Source organism: Ostrea edulis, chromosome 4, assembly GCF_947568905.1.
Source record: "Ostrea edulis chromosome 4, xbOstEdul1.1, whole genome shotgun sequence".
Taxonomy (NCBI): domain Eukaryota; kingdom Metazoa; phylum Mollusca; class Bivalvia; order Ostreida; family Ostreidae; genus Ostrea; species Ostrea edulis.
In genome coordinates this window covers 68,306,835-68,323,767 of record NC_079167.1, presented here as the reverse complement: position 1 = coordinate 68,323,767, position 16,933 = coordinate 68,306,835, and the positions used below count along the sequence as shown (strand labels likewise).

The 16,933-nt window shown below is 36.0% G+C and overlaps 2 protein-coding genes across 2 annotated transcripts; both read right to left on the bottom strand.

Annotated features, from left to right (window-relative positions):
- Positions 1–243: 243 nt before the first annotated feature.
- Positions 244–4,702, bottom strand: LOC130054288 (carboxylesterase 1D-like). Its single transcript, XM_056163596.1, has 2 exons — positions 919–4,702; positions 244–550 (listed from the first exon to the last, which is right to left on the bottom strand). Exons 1-2 carry the CDS (start codon positions 2,457–2,459, stop codon positions 349–351), a joined length of 1,743 nt encoding a protein of 580 aa, XP_056019571.1. The 5' UTR covers positions 2,460–4,702; the 3' UTR covers positions 244–348.
- A 3,926-nt stretch (positions 4,703–8,628) lies between these two features.
- LOC125669118 (bile salt-activated lipase-like) lies at positions 8,629–10,841 on the bottom strand. Its single transcript, XM_048903566.2, has 2 exons — positions 9,844–10,841; positions 8,629–8,827 (listed from the first exon to the last, which is right to left on the bottom strand). Exons 1-2 carry the CDS (start codon positions 10,839–10,841, stop codon positions 8,629–8,631), a joined length of 1,197 nt encoding a protein of 398 aa, XP_048759523.2.
- Between the last annotated feature and the right edge of the window lie 6,092 nt (positions 10,842–16,933).

The following is a 16,933-nucleotide window of genomic DNA, read 5'->3' as shown; positions in this document are numbered from 1 at the left end:
AGTTATATGTTCATTTTGTATTGGATAGACTGTCTTTCCAATTTACTCTTTATGTATGATCTAAATCATTTAAATGCATCATTACATTTGCCAAATACTTGAGTTTGTGAAATGAAACCTTGTTAAACACTTTATGTTAAGTAAATAAAAAGGTACTACTGGTTCCTAAATAATATCCGAGATTAAAAATGATTACTCACCAGTCACGCCGTTAATAGCGTAGCTAATCAATTCGATACGACATAAACACGTATATTATTTAATCAGGAAATATATTGTGAAATGTAAAAATTTTGATATGAACTTTGATTGCCCATAATGTCCGTTGTAAATCTGTATTTCTTTACATTAACCTATAACTGGCATTACACAACTCTTTTGGTTACATCCATGCTTTAAAATGTTGGGCAAATCCTGATTCCAAAAGTCCGTATATGTTTTCCTGTAATTCGTTCTTAATGTGGTATTCATAGACTGCAAATTCATGTATGGATGGGAGGAACCGAAATCAAATGATTTCCATTCCGGCAAACCTGGTCCATTGGGGTTTCTACAAAACAATACAAATGTGTGCATACATGAAATAATCCATTTACTTCAATGTCTTTCAAAACTAATGAAAAGTAAATATGTATATATACTATCTTCCTTTATAGAGATGTTTAACTCTCCACCGTAGCAATAATGTAGAACCAATCGTAAGTTCATGAAATGCATAAATGCTAAGGAAATACATGTATACCAATATTCAAAATAAATACTTAACAAATACTAAAGACACTTTATTGTAAACTGTCTTTGATTAATTTCTTGATCTTATAAGTAATTGACAGATATGGATCATAATTTCATAAGATTGATAGTTTGTTGTCCTTTCTCATTTTAATTCGATCATCAAGATATCTAAAATCGGTATACCCTGTTTTTGCGAAGTTGGTCCAATATTTTCTCATTTGGTCCACTAAAATCCGAGCACCTTCCGTGAAGTTTGATGTTGTCTTCAATTGTTCAAACAAGAACATGTACGAGACATCGCTTCCATGTGCAGAACCCCGATACCAAGGTAAATCAGGATTCACCGACGGCATTTCTTCAGAAAACACGTACTGATATGTTGTTGCCCTCTGAATATTATTGGAATGATAACTTAGAGCAAGAGTACACGGAGCAATAAATGTAGCATCGCCGTACATGTGTACAAATTCCAGACCTTGTTCTTCAATGTTGTATAATACGGTATACTTCTTGCAAATTGCATTTGATACTTCACCATTGCTGTTGAATAATGATTTTGAAAACACGGGTATAAGAGTATGACACATCTCATGTGTGGGAAGGCCTTCACTGAAATTGAAATTCAGTTTTCTTTCATATCCAGGTAAAAAGCTCAGTGCAAGAGAGCCGTCATTATCACAGGTTCCTATCATCATGTCTAAAGATTGAAAAAAGTTGAATTCAGATGATGTTCTGTCCTTCAGTAAACGAATAGGACTCTTGTGAAAGAGTTCCCCATCCACTATAGGTGCAAAGGGGAGATTGGTTAGAATATTTAACCCCAATTCCGTCTGAAATACATTTGTAGCTCGAATAAGGTCATCTGCGTCGACAGCTTGTAAACATTCGATAAAGTTGTGATCATTTACCGAGGGAACATTATATGCACAGCCAACTTTCTTACCAACTGCAATAGTAGAAGATAAAGTGTCATTTGAAACTGCGCGAAAAGAATTGGCAATTCCACTTTGAGCAATCACTTTATTGAACAAACCTCTGTTGCTGGGTATTAAAGATTGTAACGAAACACTTATACCCCCCGCAGACTCGCCAAATATTGTTACATCGTTTGGATTTCCACCATAATCTTTAATATTATACTTGATCCAAGTAAGGGCAAGTATTTGATCCCACAATCCTGCATTCCCTTTCGCCTTGTTGTTCTTTGAAGCCAAAAATCCTAAAATTCCCAATCGATAGTTAATCGTCACTACTATAACATTTCCTGTTAGAGAAAGCATGCCGCCATCGTATAAATTCCCAGCACCATACATAAATCCACCACCATGAAACCAAACCATAACGGACTTGTTATTCGAGGAATTCACATCACGTGGGACATAAATGTTCAACTTGAGACAGTCTTCGGTGAATCCTGGATATTGAAATGGTTGGTTTTTGGATTGATGGCAAGCGGGACCTAATGTCGTTGCGTTTAGTGTGTTGGACCATGCTCCAAAGGGGATGGGTTTTTGGAAGCGTAGGTTGCCAATCGGTGCTTTACCGTAAGGTATATCGAGAAATTTATAAACTGTCTCCTCATGTATGTAAGAACTGTCTCGCAATCCTATAATATTGCCCAGTCTTGTATGGATTTCTACTTCATTTGTATCACCTGTGCTTTTTGTAATGGATTTTGTAAAGAATGTCAAGTTCAGAAAAAAGAAATATTTAGTATTCCACATCTGAAATGTAATGTTGAAGACAAAATATAAAAAAAGAAATTAAAATTCAAACGAATTCAATGATTCACAAGCACGAATTTATTTATTTAAAGAGGGCGTGTGATCTAAGTTCCTAGACAATGTGCTTACAGTAATTAATAGATTTTGCACTGATGCATGTACATGTAATGATTGTTTAAAATTTCACTTCAAGGTCGCAGCAGGTCAGCGGTACAATGTGAGAACCTTTGTTTTGTAACAGTTTATGGTTGTGAATTATAATTTTACGAGGGACATACCTTCTGTTCCTATTTGAATTAATCAGTAGTCATGAATATGAACTTCCAAGAGTTTTTATTGACCAGTGCCAGCAATAGAATGGTAAAATAGGGCGCTTATCGGATTCAATTTCCAAAAGGTAAAAACTAGAACAAAGATAACAAGGGGGTATGGACTCGATATTACTTTAGAATGAACTATTATTCTTAGGATGCACTTGTACAGATGTACGATTTTTTTTTTTTTTTTTTTCAAATTACGAGTAATCAGTTATAAAGCACTGATTTGATACAAGTTACTGTAAGTGTCATATATCTCGGGGAGGTCTGTGTGGCTGTGTGTAATTCTTAACTATGCAACCAAACCTAATGTACTATTAGGCGTATCCACATTATGTTGTACAGTAATGGAGTAGAAAATGACATTAAGTCGAGCTCTTTCCTTAGCGCCAAATAAGCCTGATTACAGATCCTGCATATTTAACTCTAGATTTATTTATTCATTTTCGTCTGAATTGTAAACGAATGCGATTTTGTTAGACTTTAACGTTACAGTTGAATTTGACTTTATAACATTGTGTGTGCACTCTCTGGGAAATCGTTGTACATTTTAACATTTACAAGCTAGTCATCATTTCAGAGGTGTTACTCTCTATGAAAGGTGAAGATAACGAACAGTGATCAATCTCATAACTCCTATAATGAAAGGTGAAGATAACGAACAGTGATCAATCTCAGCTAAGCAATACAAAATAGAAAGCTTAAGTTGGGCAAATACGGACCCCTGGACACACCAGAGGTGGGATCAGGTGCCTAGGAGGAGTAAGCATCTCCTGTCGACCGGTCACACCCGCCGTGAGCCCTATATCATGATCAGGTAAACGGAGTTATCCGTAGTCAAAATCTGTGTGCCAAGAACGGCCTTACAATTGCTATGAAACACCCTAGACAACATTTGACCCAATGATACGTTTTATTGTGAAACTAGATCGTTATAACAACCGTCGAATTTGCGAAATGCTGAGTTTAATCTGTATGAGAGAGAGAGAGAGAGAGAGAGAATACATGCGTGAAACAATGCATTTTCTAGTAATACGATGAACATCCATTGTTGTTAAGTAAGTCCACGAGATCAATATCTCATATTGTTTAGTTTAAAACAAGTACATTGTAAAAAAAAAAAAAAAAAAAAAATGCATGCAGATGTCCCCGAATTCAAGTACCAACGAAAAACAAAAACAAGTTTAAGAAACATGACATCACCTTAATTTAATTATGCTAACATAATTCATATCACACACAAAAAAATGAGGAGAAATGCTTGTAATATTATTAAAGCTAAATACTAGTATACAAATTGATATAAAACAAATTATAGTATTAAATGAATGAAAACGAGTGATGGTAAAGAACTGTGATCAATCTCTAAATTTCTGTAAGGAATTCAAAATTAAGAGTAGTGCAAACATGGAACCCTGGACGCACCAGAGGTGGGATCAGGTGCCTTGTTGTAGTAAACACCTCCTCTTGACTGCTAGATAGGATTTAGCCTTAGGCAGGTTATATTAATTTTATAGATTAAAACGTTATAACCATCATGATATTTGAAAACTACCAAGCGATACTTTTGTAACATTAGCTTATTTGTCAGTAGACTGTCTCAGTTTAAAAATTGATCATACGCGGAACACGCTCTTGCATATCGAATCAGTTGAGACATAAACACCATACGCAGGCGATAATGGAATATTGCTTGAGAAGTTGACGGTGAGGAAGCTAAAGTTACCCCGTTTTTTATATACCTGTCGCGGTAACTTGGTCATAGTGGTAGAGATTTCGCTTCGTAGTCAGGAAATGAGTTCGAGCCCCGCTCATACCGTGGCTACGCTAAATCTAAGATGTAAATATAGGTAGTGATTGCCCTTTCGCCAAATTCGCGGCATCAAAAGTGATAATCAGATCTTTCGGATATGACCTTATTAAGAGAGTTCCTATGAAGCGGTAGGCGTTGACACGTTGAAGGACCCGCACAGCTACGACCCTGAGCGCTACTCATAGGTTTTAATTTGTGGTACTTCACCAAAAGCTGGTGTCGTTTCACTGTTACCGAAAAACTCGAGACGGGACGGAAAATAAATAATCGCTAATCATAAAGCTGAGTTGTTGGTTATTAGTTTACATTAGCTTTGTTAACATCTAAGTTCAATAAAATATCCAAGTACGATTTTTTATTAGCATTGTTTCCACAACTCTTCTAATTATATAATTTTAGCTCACCTAAGATAAAAGCTCAATTGAGTTTTTCTGATCGCCTGTTGTCCATCGTCTGTCCGTCTGTAAACGTTTTACATTTTCGATTTCTTCTGTAGAATCACTGGGCCAATTATAACCAAACATGGCCAGAAGCATTCTTGGGTGAAGGGCTTTCAAGTTTGTTCAAATGAAGGGTCATGCCCCCTTCAAAAGGGAGATAATCACAAAAAATAGGATGGGGTCTATCAAAAATCTTCTCAAGAAACACTGGGCCAGAAGAGCTAAAATTTACATGCAAATATATGGGTAAAATCTTTGTAAATCTCAATAACCACTGGGCCAGGAAAGTACAAATTTACATAAAAGCTTTCTGACTTAGTGCAGATTCAAGTTTGTTAAATTCATGCCCCTGGGGGTAGGATGGGACCATATTAGGGGATCAAAGTTTTACATCAAAATATATAGGGAAAATCTTTCAAAATATTCTCAAAAACTACAGGGCCAGGAAAGCGGAAATTTACATGAAATCTTCCCGGCATAGTGTAAATTAAAGTTTGTTAAAATCATGGCCCCAGGGGTTAAGATGAGGTGACAATAGGGATTGATTGATTGATTGTATCTTGCTTAGGTCTATCTCTCGAGAATTTTTCACTCATATGAAGACGTCATCAAGACCGGTGAAGAGCTTCAAATTTAGGCCTTTGCTAGGCGCTTACGGCCTTTGAGCAGTGAGGGTTCTTAGCGTGCCATACCTACTGCGACACGGGAAATCGGTTTTTAAGGTCATCCCCGAGGACCTGTGACATTCACACCTGATGCCGAGCGTTTGGTGATGGAACGATCGCTACCGGTTTTGACGACTTAAGTCTGTCGCGGCCGAGATTCGAACCCCAAACTTCCACATGCGGGGAGAATGCTCTAACCTCTAGGCCACCGCGGCGGTGCGACAATAGGGGATCAAAATTACCTACAAATATACAGGGAAAATCTTTTTAAATCTTCTCAAGAATCACTAGGCCAGAAAAGCTGAGATTTACATGAAAGCTTTCTGACATAGTGCAGATTCAAGTTTGTTAAACTCGTAACCCTTGGGGCTAGGGTGGGGCCGCAATAGGGGATCAAAGTTTTACATAACTAATAAATAGAAAAAATCTTTAAAAATGTTCTCCTTAAGAACCAATGGGTCAGAGAAGTTTACATTTGCACTCAAGCTTCCTGACATAGTGCAAATTCAAGTGTGTAAAACTCATGGTCCCCGGGGGCAAGATGGGCCACAGTAGGGGATCAAAATTTAGGGAAAATCATTTAAAATCTTCTGAAAAATCACTGGGCTTGAAAAGTTTACATTTACATGAAAGCTTCCTGACATAGCGCAGATTCAAGTTTGTAAAAATCACGGACCCCGGGAGTTTAAATAAAAGTAATATAAGATTTTCAAGAAAGTTGCTTAAAATACTGAGTACTAGGTATTGATACGGTGATTGAATCATCCTGGAATTATTTGTTCATTGTTCGTTAATTAATATCGTCAAATAGTAATACAAAATAACTGTTATCCTCTTCCTTTTTTTAATTTTAGCATGGATAATCCAAATAAAACCAACAGTTCATTGAAAAAATTGTATTGAATGATTGCAATGAAAATAGATAATCAAAAGTGCTCGATATTTGAAAGATACAAGTAGTTTAAGCAATACTAGTCATGTTGCACAATACTACACAGATATATGATATTAATCAGTAATTTACTCTCATTATTCCACAACTTACGCTAAAACCGCCTATACTAGGATGAAAAAATACCAATGTAAAGCGATACATGCTCTCGGTTGTATGAAAAATTTACATGTTATAGAGATTACCGAGGAAAGGAAAATACTAACCGTATAAATAAAGAAGCACTGTTTTTGGATTGCCAAGGGTGTGTGTCCCCATACCAAGTCAAATTATACAATATACTCTTAAAACATTTCAGTGTACTCAGCCAATCAAATCGCGTGTTCGAGTAAAATTAAATTCCTTAGACCATGGAGTGCACTACTACTATACCACTTGTACGGAACGGTGAACAGTTTGCAAGGAACGCATCTGGGAACGGTCAGCACGAAACTTTCGGTAGGCGTGGCTTGCACAGTGCATGATCTGCACGAAACGGTAGGCATGGCCTGCACGCTTTGATTATTTTCCCGGCATTATGCTGTTTTTCCTGGGGTTAGATTAAACAAGAAATGATTTCAATACAATGGTAATGATTTTGTTATTAAAAAGGTTGAGAAAGAAATGATAATTATCCATTTTAAAATTATTATTCATGTCTGACGCAGTAAATTGCTCCTTAAATGTATAAAAACAATCATTGAATAAATCAAAACCTTCAATTTTACTTATTACATGTAGCTCAATTACATGTAGCTCAATAACATATAAACACGTTGGGATAAACTCAAATGAATATTTTTAATTTCGGAAATAAAAGTAAACGATGCAAAAATTGCATCGTGATGGAATATAATCATTGATTATTCAACTTACATATTCATTTTTCTATCAAATTCACTCAATTTGAAAAGGAAAAGGTCGCGTCTGATTCGCCATTTTTGCACATTCAATGCGAGTGTCGTTAAAATACATTTACAATTTGTATATCCAAGCCTCTTCTCAAAGACAAATATTAGATAAACCGATTCATTTTTATATATACGTATATGACAACAGATAAAAAAAAACAAACAACAACAACAAAAACTTCTCGTCAAGCAAAACTGAAATATATTCTCGGGCGAGGAGGGGGTTACATCTAGACATCGTACAAGCCAGTGGACAAGAACCTGTCACCTTGGATACAAAGGTACAATTCAAAAGAAAAAGAAACAATCAAATAAGAATGAAGTAGATTGAGAAATGAATCAAATATATAAATGAATGAATAGAATAAATAAAACAATAATGCCTAACCACAGTAGTTATCAACAGAGCATTAGTGGTTCGATCCGATATTTCATCTAAAATTTCAACTGCACTTTGATATCAGATACATCAAAATGATTCTTCCATTTCTTGGAGCAATATCAGTCAAATTAATTCATTTAGAACATATTTCTAGTGATTTTGAACATTTCATTGCTTTCTACCACTGTTAAATTTGCATTAATTTCAAACCTAAACAAAACTATCTGTATATTACGCATTCATGTTTAAGAGACAAAAAATTATAAACATCTCTTTTGTCATGTTTCAATTGCCCCGGCCTATTTTCACACCTGTAGATGTCAAAACTGTTACCGTATTAATTTCAAATACCCGGATTAGCTGACCTCTGTTGTGGTAAAACAAAAATAGAAATTTGCATAGAATATGTAATACACAGCTCAGTCTCTGCATTATCTAGACTGTTCCAATAAACGATTTTGATGAAAATATTTTTTATTGAAAATATACCGAGGGTAATATGACGTCATAATCGTCATCATCATCTACTACTTGCATGTCTAATTTTAATCGATGAAAATGAATATACACTGTATTTACATTTTCCAAAATATAATGAACAACACTACAAAAGTCTACTGATGTTACATTACTACACGAGAGGCGTCCCTATTAACAGTACCACGCTGTATATACGAGATCTGGAGACACTATCTAGAGACACGTGTATGCTACCCCACAACAGGTAAAGCACAGCTTGTCTGATCACACTCAGATAACATGGCCGGGATTCTCTTCATCCAGAAATCCACGTACGGTTTTCTGTAGTTCATTCCCATTCCTGTTCCTTGTGACTTTAGATTCATGTACGGATGACTGGAATTCCGATCAAAGGGCAGCCAAAGTGGGAGTCCGGATCCGTTTGGGTTTCTGAAAAAATGCAATTTATTTGTTGTGTAATCTTTTCATGAAAAAAATATCTGGTTAACATGTGATTTATAGCTGTGTATTGCATTCTACTGCAAATTCAATAATAAAACATTTGTCCCTCTTCCTATGATATTTCTAAATAAAAATATATGATATAAACACAATTTCTCATATAAGAATTTAAACAGTGAGAAACAAGAATACAGATAATTCTTAAAGTGCCAAGCATGATATGTTTTCATTAATTTCTTAGTATTATGCTATTGGAATGATCTACGGCTCTGCATATCTTAAAAGGGATTTTTCGGGGGGGGGGGGGGGGGGGGTTATACCTATCCGTGCACATATCTGCATTGGGAGTACCAGTATAAATAATTTTGTTTTACTTTGAGTAAAATAATCACATAATCATAGTTCATCGCCAATCTATGTGCAAAACGTGACAGTCAATAAAGAGTTAATACAAGAGAATTGCGTTCTCAGAATGCACACAATAAATTCGAGAAAGTTTATCTTGATACATGTACTATCTGTAGGAAAATTTACAGAAATACTGATAGTCTTCAAGAAACATTCCATCTATACGTCTATCTTGATACAGTCTACAAGAAAATTTACAGCTGTCATGATAAAGTCTTTAGGAAATATAGCTATCTTGAAATAGTCTTTTGGAATTTTTACAGCTATCCTGAGCCTTGTTGGTTGCTTCAACATTTTTTATTTGCACAAAGAACTTAAATTCAACATGACATATATTTTGTTTTGATATAGAAAACAATACGTCTAATTTCATCACTATCAATATTTAATTATGACAAAGAACAAAATCAGACGGAACTGTCTACCATTGAATGTTAAACATATCCACAGAGTAAAGTGACAAATACGGATGTATTTCATGGAAATATATCTATCATAAGTCAAGTTATAGTTGTGGAACATACATGTAGTAATATATATTTGTCATAGATAATAAGTGGTCGCACTATTCTGTCAAAATTGAAATATATTCTTACCCAGTTTTAGCAAAATTTGTCCAATAGGATCTCATTTGATTTACCAAGATTTCGGCGCCCTCTGGGTACTTAACGTGAGACTTTAACTGTTCATAGTAAAACAGGTATGTTAATTCGGTAGCATGGGCGGAACCTCTATACCAGGAAGGAGCATTTGGGAGCATAAAGGAAAGTTCATCGAAAAATACGTATTGATATGTCCTTGTTCCCTGAATCTTGTTGGAGTGGTCAGCTAACGATGAAGTGGCCGTTGCTATAAAGGAATAATCACTGACGAGATTTAAGAACTGTCGTCCTTGTTCGCTCGAATTCCCATCTACTGTGTACTTGTCACATACTGCTTTAAACACACGGTCATTAGATCTGATCCTCTCACTTAGCATATTGGAAAGGAATATGTTGCACATATCCACGGTTGGTATACCTATGCTTATATTGAAATCGAGTTGATCCTGTATCAGTGGAAATGCGCCTACGACAACAGAACCTTCATTCTCACAGTTACCAGTCATAAAATCCAGTGACTGGAAAAAATTAAATTCTGAAGAACTCTTGTCTTGTAAAAGAACTGCAGGTTTTCTCCTAAAAAGCTGCCCGTCCACTATCGGTGCAAAAGGTGTATAAGAAAACAGCTGCAGTCCCAATTCAATTGTGAAAGCATCGGTTGCTTTTACTAATTCTGTGGGGTCTAAACGTCTTAGGCATTGTAGCAAGGCATCATCATTTGGTACTGAATTATCATGGACACAACCTGCTTTCTGTGCAGTCCTTATCGTAGACAAAGTTGCATTTGTCGTCGCACCCGGTGCATTAGCCACACCACTCTCAGCAATTACCCTGTGAAACAAACCTCTGTTGTTTGGTATTAAAGCAAGGAGAGACACACTCAATGCCCCCGCCGATTCCCCAAATAGCGTAACATCCCTAGGGTTCCCACCATAGTCACGAATGTTATAGTGTACCCAATTAAGTGCAAGAATCTGGTCCCTTAAGCCCATATTCCCCTTTGTATCATAGTCCCTTGACGCAAGGAATCCGAAAATACCCAATCGATAGTTGATAGTTACAACAATAACGTCTCCCGTTAGAGCCAGAAATCCGCCGTCGTATGTTATGCCTGATCCCATTGTGAATCCGCCGCCATGGACCCAAACCATTACACTTTTCATGTGTGATGGACTGAAATCGTTTGGAACAAAAATATTAAGCTGAAGACAATCCTCTGAGAATTGAAAGTTTTTCGAGAGTGGTGTGACAGTTTGATAGCATACGGGTCCTGCTACGGTGGCGTTTAGCGGACTTGTCCATGAACCGTAGGGTTGTGGTTTTGCAAATCTCATTTGGCCAACAGGAGGTTTTGCATATGGAATATTAAGAAATTTGTATAACGTTCCTTGATCTTTATACGAGTTGTAACGCTTTCCTGTGATAGATCCAAGACGAGTTCGTGCAACATAATCACTGCCCGTGTCATCGGGACTTTGAGAGTTTGTAACCACCACAGTAGTAAGAATAAGGGATATACAAGTCAGCGATGCCATTGCCTGTAATTGATATATATATTGCCTGTAATTGATATATATATATATATATATATATATATATATATATATATATATATATATATAAGCAATTATCAAACGTTCCAGTTACATATATACAGGTACCGTGAAAGTATTTGTATATTATTATTGCGTTAATTATAAAATTAAATATTACCCTAGCAATGAACTGGAATAAAGTAATTTCTCACCTGTATTCGATGTTTAGTTGTTCGCAGTGGACAGCGGTCAAGCGTAGATGTGACTTATCATCTCACGGTTAAATCACCAGCTGATAAAATGATCTTACTCTATCTTCTAATCCCTCTATGTGCACAAATTCTTAAAACTTAGAACGCTCAAATATTTCAGTATGTATTTTAGGGGGAGGGGTGTTCCAACTGCATAATCATACCTATGAGTACATATGTTCTTATATGTTTTTCCTAGTCATTTTGACCCCCATTAGGTTGATTTTGTTTTTATAACTTCGTCATTTTTGAAGTGAGCGACACATTTTCAATTCACATCTATATCCTGTTTTACTGTCTTTATGAAGTAACAAGCAAAGGCGTATGTGGCAATATCAACTAAAAAGCAAAAATATAATTATTACTCAACCTTATCCAGTTGAAAATTTATTATCTTTGTCAATCAGAATTAGTAAGAGTTTAAAACTAATGATTTAAACTGCTATATATGTTTTTCAAACTAAGATACAAATACTAGAGAACTGAAACTAATCAACTAGTAAATTCATTCACTTATTCGCTTATCCGATGTCCATAAGGACGCCATTGTTTAGAACGCCAGGATGATTTTTCTTTTGTTTCCTGGCCAATTGTTTTATAATCTTTTTAAGGTTTGAGGCAAGACATTGAAAAATATGTATATTTTTAAAATGAATACTTTAGATTAATTTAAATTTAAATTCTCTCCCTACTGAAGTGTAAAAAAAAAAAAAATCAATACTTCTAGATTTGTTAAACTTTCTCATATCGAGATTGTTAAAAAAAACATTTCGCAAATTCCATGGTCGTTATAACGACCTGGTTCGTCAATACAACCTATCATTGGGTCAAATGCTGTCTGAGATGTTTCATACCGATTGTTTGGCCGTTCTTGGCACACTGATTTTAACTAGGGATACCTCCGTTTAACTGATTAGGATATAGGGCTCACAGCGGCTGTGACCGGTTGACAGGGGATGCTTACTCCTCCTAGGCACCTGATCCCACCTCTGGTGTGTCCAGGGGTCCGTGTTTCCCCAACTATCTATTTTGTATTGCTTATAGGAGTTATGAAATTGATCACTGTTCGTTATCTTCACCTTTCATGAGTGTGCATTGATTTGATGTAACCAATTCATGTTGCTATTGCAAATACAGTTACTGGTGTATGCGAATAAACCAAAAGTCTTTTGCATTCCTATATCTTTTTAATTTTGGAAACCATCAATATCATACAAAACATTGTCATCTAAGTAACTTGAAAGCAGATCTATATCATCACAGTTTAACAATGTGTACAAATTGTACAGTTAAAAATGCCTACCATTACCTTTTTGTTTGTCCAAATTATATGCATTACAGAAATTCATCGCTACAAGTCCTACAGAAAATTACCAATTGCTATAATCAACAACCTTCACTTGAACTGTTGTCATACGGAGGTCCTAATATTGGACTAAGAATTAATATCAAAATGTTTGGAGTAGTACAAGCCTTTATTGCTGCAACAAAACATATTGCTTAATTATTTTCATGTTTAAAATTGTGAAATAATGTCATTCATCATTATTTAGATAAGTGTCTTTAATCCATGGGCATCACTCCCGTGACCTTGTTCAACTTTAAACGTTTTGGCTACCACATGTTTAATCATGCATTGTCCGGCCATATTTATATTTTTCCCCACCCTCCCTCCCTCATTTCGAAAGATACTGCGGTTTTGATTTTTGTACTACCAGCTATTGGTTTTGAATATGAAAGACCAAGTGAAATCTGTGAGCTGAGTAACTGAATTCTTTACTTTGTGGAGCTGTGTCAAAATGATGGGGAGGGGTTGCTCTACATAGTGTATGTGTGTTACAGGCTTAAGGACAAGGACTGTTGCAGTAGAGATTTGAATACGTTATGTGCATCTAATGTATTGGATATTTTTGAGACTTGGTCTACCATAAAAAAAAATTGCTAGTCCGTACGATACTAGGACCATTGTGATGGTTATACCTATTTAGTCATTGGATGGAGAACTTTGTATATATTTCACTTGAATAACTGTAACAGTGTTTCTGATACATACTGTATCGGACCATGCATTGCCATAACTATTGATTTTCATATTGGGTCCTTTTTACAAACTTGTATGTTTCTTCAGGTTTTTTCTCTCTCGCTGAAATGGGGATTTGGGTAAAATTTTGTGGGTTCAAATCGGGAAAGGGGCCGGAATTTTGGGATTACCATAAATGAGAATTTCTCTTATGTCTGGCTCATAACTCTGGAAAATTTATCCTCAGCACTGGAAGGGGGATTTGGGGCCACCCCATTGGTACTTGATCCTTGCTGTACCCAGGACAAGTTTTGGGGTTTACCCCTGCGAGTCTTAACCAAGGTGTTCACCGGGGGAGACAGGATAGAGTTAGAGCTCGAGTCAGAACTGAAATTCCTCATTGTATGTTACATTCACTCTTAGAAGGGGGTACCAAGACGTCTGTTTCCATCACAAGACGTCTGTTTCCGTCATAGTTATCTGTGTGGACGCTTTGCGCCCGTGTCAAAGGGAGATAATCCCTGCGTGCTTAGTGATTCCCTGGGTTGGCCGAAGGGGTAGATTTTGATTTTAAATGGATTGTGCCAAACACTCGCCACCAAATATTACAGTTTGTCAATAAAGTTTTCAAGTTATATTGTTTCTCATCTCTTCTGAATCATGGATTAATCTACTGTAATTCACTTATGTTCAAACAAATTATCTTTTTGTTTTGTTCTTTTATCACTTAGTTTCTACTTGTACTATTTTCTCTCTCGCTTGATTCCTGATTATTTTCATTTATATGTAAAACTTATACGGTACGAATTTTGATGCACCAGATGCGCATTTCGATAAATAATGTCTCTTCAGTGATGCTCAAGCCGATTATATATCTCTTTTTTCTATAGATTTTTTCTTGTTCACATAATACATGTGAACAAGGTGACAATTAAATTCTAAATGTATTCTAGTCTGTAATTGGTCAAATTCCAATCGAGGAACGCAGGTTATTTTTGTATAACCTGGTATGATATAGAAAAACGCCACACACCCACACCCCTTGACAACCAGTTGCCGGAACTATTTTTCTCTCTCTCTAAATTTACATCACAACACTTTTGGGGCATTCTATGTCGACCGATCACAGCCTTCTTGATCAGGTAAACAGAGTTATCCGTTGTTAAAATCAGTGTGCCAAGAACGGTCTAACAATCGGTATGAAACATGTCAGACGGCATTTGACCCAATGATAGGTTGTATTGACAAACTAGATCGTTATAACGACCAAAGAATTTACGAAATGCTGACTTTAAACGAGACGGTTGAAACTCCTGCACCATCAGCTTGTTTGTCAGTAGCCTGATTCGATTTAAAAACTGCAGACCATACACAGAACAAGCTCTTGCCTATGGAATCAGTTTAGAGATATAAACACCATATGCAGGTGATAATGGAATATTGCTACATAGATATGGGAAGTTGACGATAAAGAAGCTGAAATCTTCCCGTTTGTCATAAAGTTGACTTATTAGTTTGCCGTTAGTATCTACTTTCAACAAAATATCTAAGTATGAAGCAGAAGTGGACGACTATGTGGTGTCTTTTATTTCGAGTTCACAGGGATATATCGAATCGACATACGAATGAAAGTTATTATTGTTGAAAGATAATACGTCGTCGATATATCTAAATGTCGAATTGAAGGCCACAGCAAGAGATTTTTTCTTCTCACGAAGAAATTTGTAAATAAATTCTGCTTTATAGGAATATAAATACAAGCCAACTAACAAAGGAGCACAATTCGTGCCCATGGGAATTCCAACAGATTCTTGGAAAACCTGATAACCAAAGACCACGAAGATATTGTCAATGAGGAACTCTAACAACTTTTTTTATTTCAACTCCCGAGCACTTGTGCATGGAATCAGGGTGGTGTTTAAGAAAGTAATTTTTTTTTCGTTGACTGATCAATAGATATAGATATTTACGTTTTCCATTTTTGTTGAAGAAGCAGCTGTCCATGATGTCAAAAAGTCTAGTCTATAATTTATCGTGAACAATGGTCGTGTAAAGTTTTTAAAAGGCGTGCGCTTTGATGTTGTTGATTTGAGAAAAGTTTTTCGATTTCAAGTCTACTTTAGAATTTTTAGAATCCACATTTGATATGTAGTCGCACAGTACGTTTGAAGTTTCTCCTTCAAAGCTGTTAATATTTTCGTGAGGAACAAATATAGGGGCTTCATAGAGCACTTCCTGTACCCGGTAATGCAATTTCCTTTGTAAGGGGTTTTATGTAGTTTAGGAATCCAGTATAGGTATGGTAACTCAAATTCGACCCATTGACTGGGAAATTAAATGTGTCTAAACTGAAGCATGGTTTTGAAGAATTTCAACTTTTGAAAGGGCAGTTGGGGTATAAGTACGATTACCAAAAGTGGAATTAATTCCAAGTTCGTTTAGAATACAGTAAATTTTGTAATAATGAGTCTTACAAAACAACGAGAATGTTCTTACAAGCTTTGTCAGCTGTCATTTATCGTATTTTCACATATTCTCTGTCAAACTTCACCTTCAATAACTACGTTTACAATATTTTCATAAACTAAAATGGCTGCCTTCATGCTTCACAGATGTAAACGTTTTGTTGTGGTTGCTAAATGAATCATATGTTGACTTGTACTTTTAAGAATTTATGTACATTTTGATAAACGAGTCAGTACCTTTGTCTTTTACATTAAGTTACAAGGGATGACTTTAACTCTGGGTTATATTATACGAGTATAACCCGAATTGGGTCAGTTCACGCAGTTTAAGCGTATGTGCATGTGTTTGATTCATTGATGACCTTGTTGTAGGGAGAGGGTTAAAATAAATTATGACTGCTGCCCGGTCCCATTCACTTATTTGTAAATGAAATATCATTTAATTAAATTAAGCAAAATTGTTTAAGCAAAATCAAACATCAAGTTAAACTCACCGTAACTCAAAAGCAAATACTATTTATTTTATTTTCCCTATCAATCCCCAGGGGATCCGGGTTAGAATAGGCCCCCAGGTTTTCATTTTATCGTTCCAAAGCCTGTCGTTACATTGAACCTCCGTTTTATTTAAAAGACCCGTGACTTTCGCTTTTAACGACGGAACAGTATTTTCTTATTTAAAACTTCATAGGTTTGAATCCCGTGGGGATCCGGATTAGAATAGGTCCTCAATACCCCTTGTCTGTCGTAAGAGGCGAATAAATGGGGGCGGTCCTTCGGATGAGACCGCAAAAACTGAGGTACCGTGTCACAGCA

Bases quoted from the DNA above. Each gene is read 5' to 3' on its own strand.
- LOC125669118 (XM_048903566.2), bottom strand. From the start codon at position 10,841: ATGGGCTTAAGGGACCAGATTCTTGCACTTAATTGGGTACACTATAAC. The intron at 8,828-9,843 runs GTAAGAATATAT...GCATTTTTTCAG, and splicing joins ACAAATTTTGCTAAAACTGG to AAACCCAAACGGATCCGGAC.
- LOC130054288 (XM_056163596.1), bottom strand. From the start codon at position 2,459: ATGTGGAATACTAAATATTTCTTTTTTCTGAACTTGACATTCTTTACA. The intron at 551-918 runs GTATACCGATTT...ATTGTTTTGTAG, and splicing joins ACCAACTTCGCAAAAACAGG to AAACCCCAATGGACCAGGTT.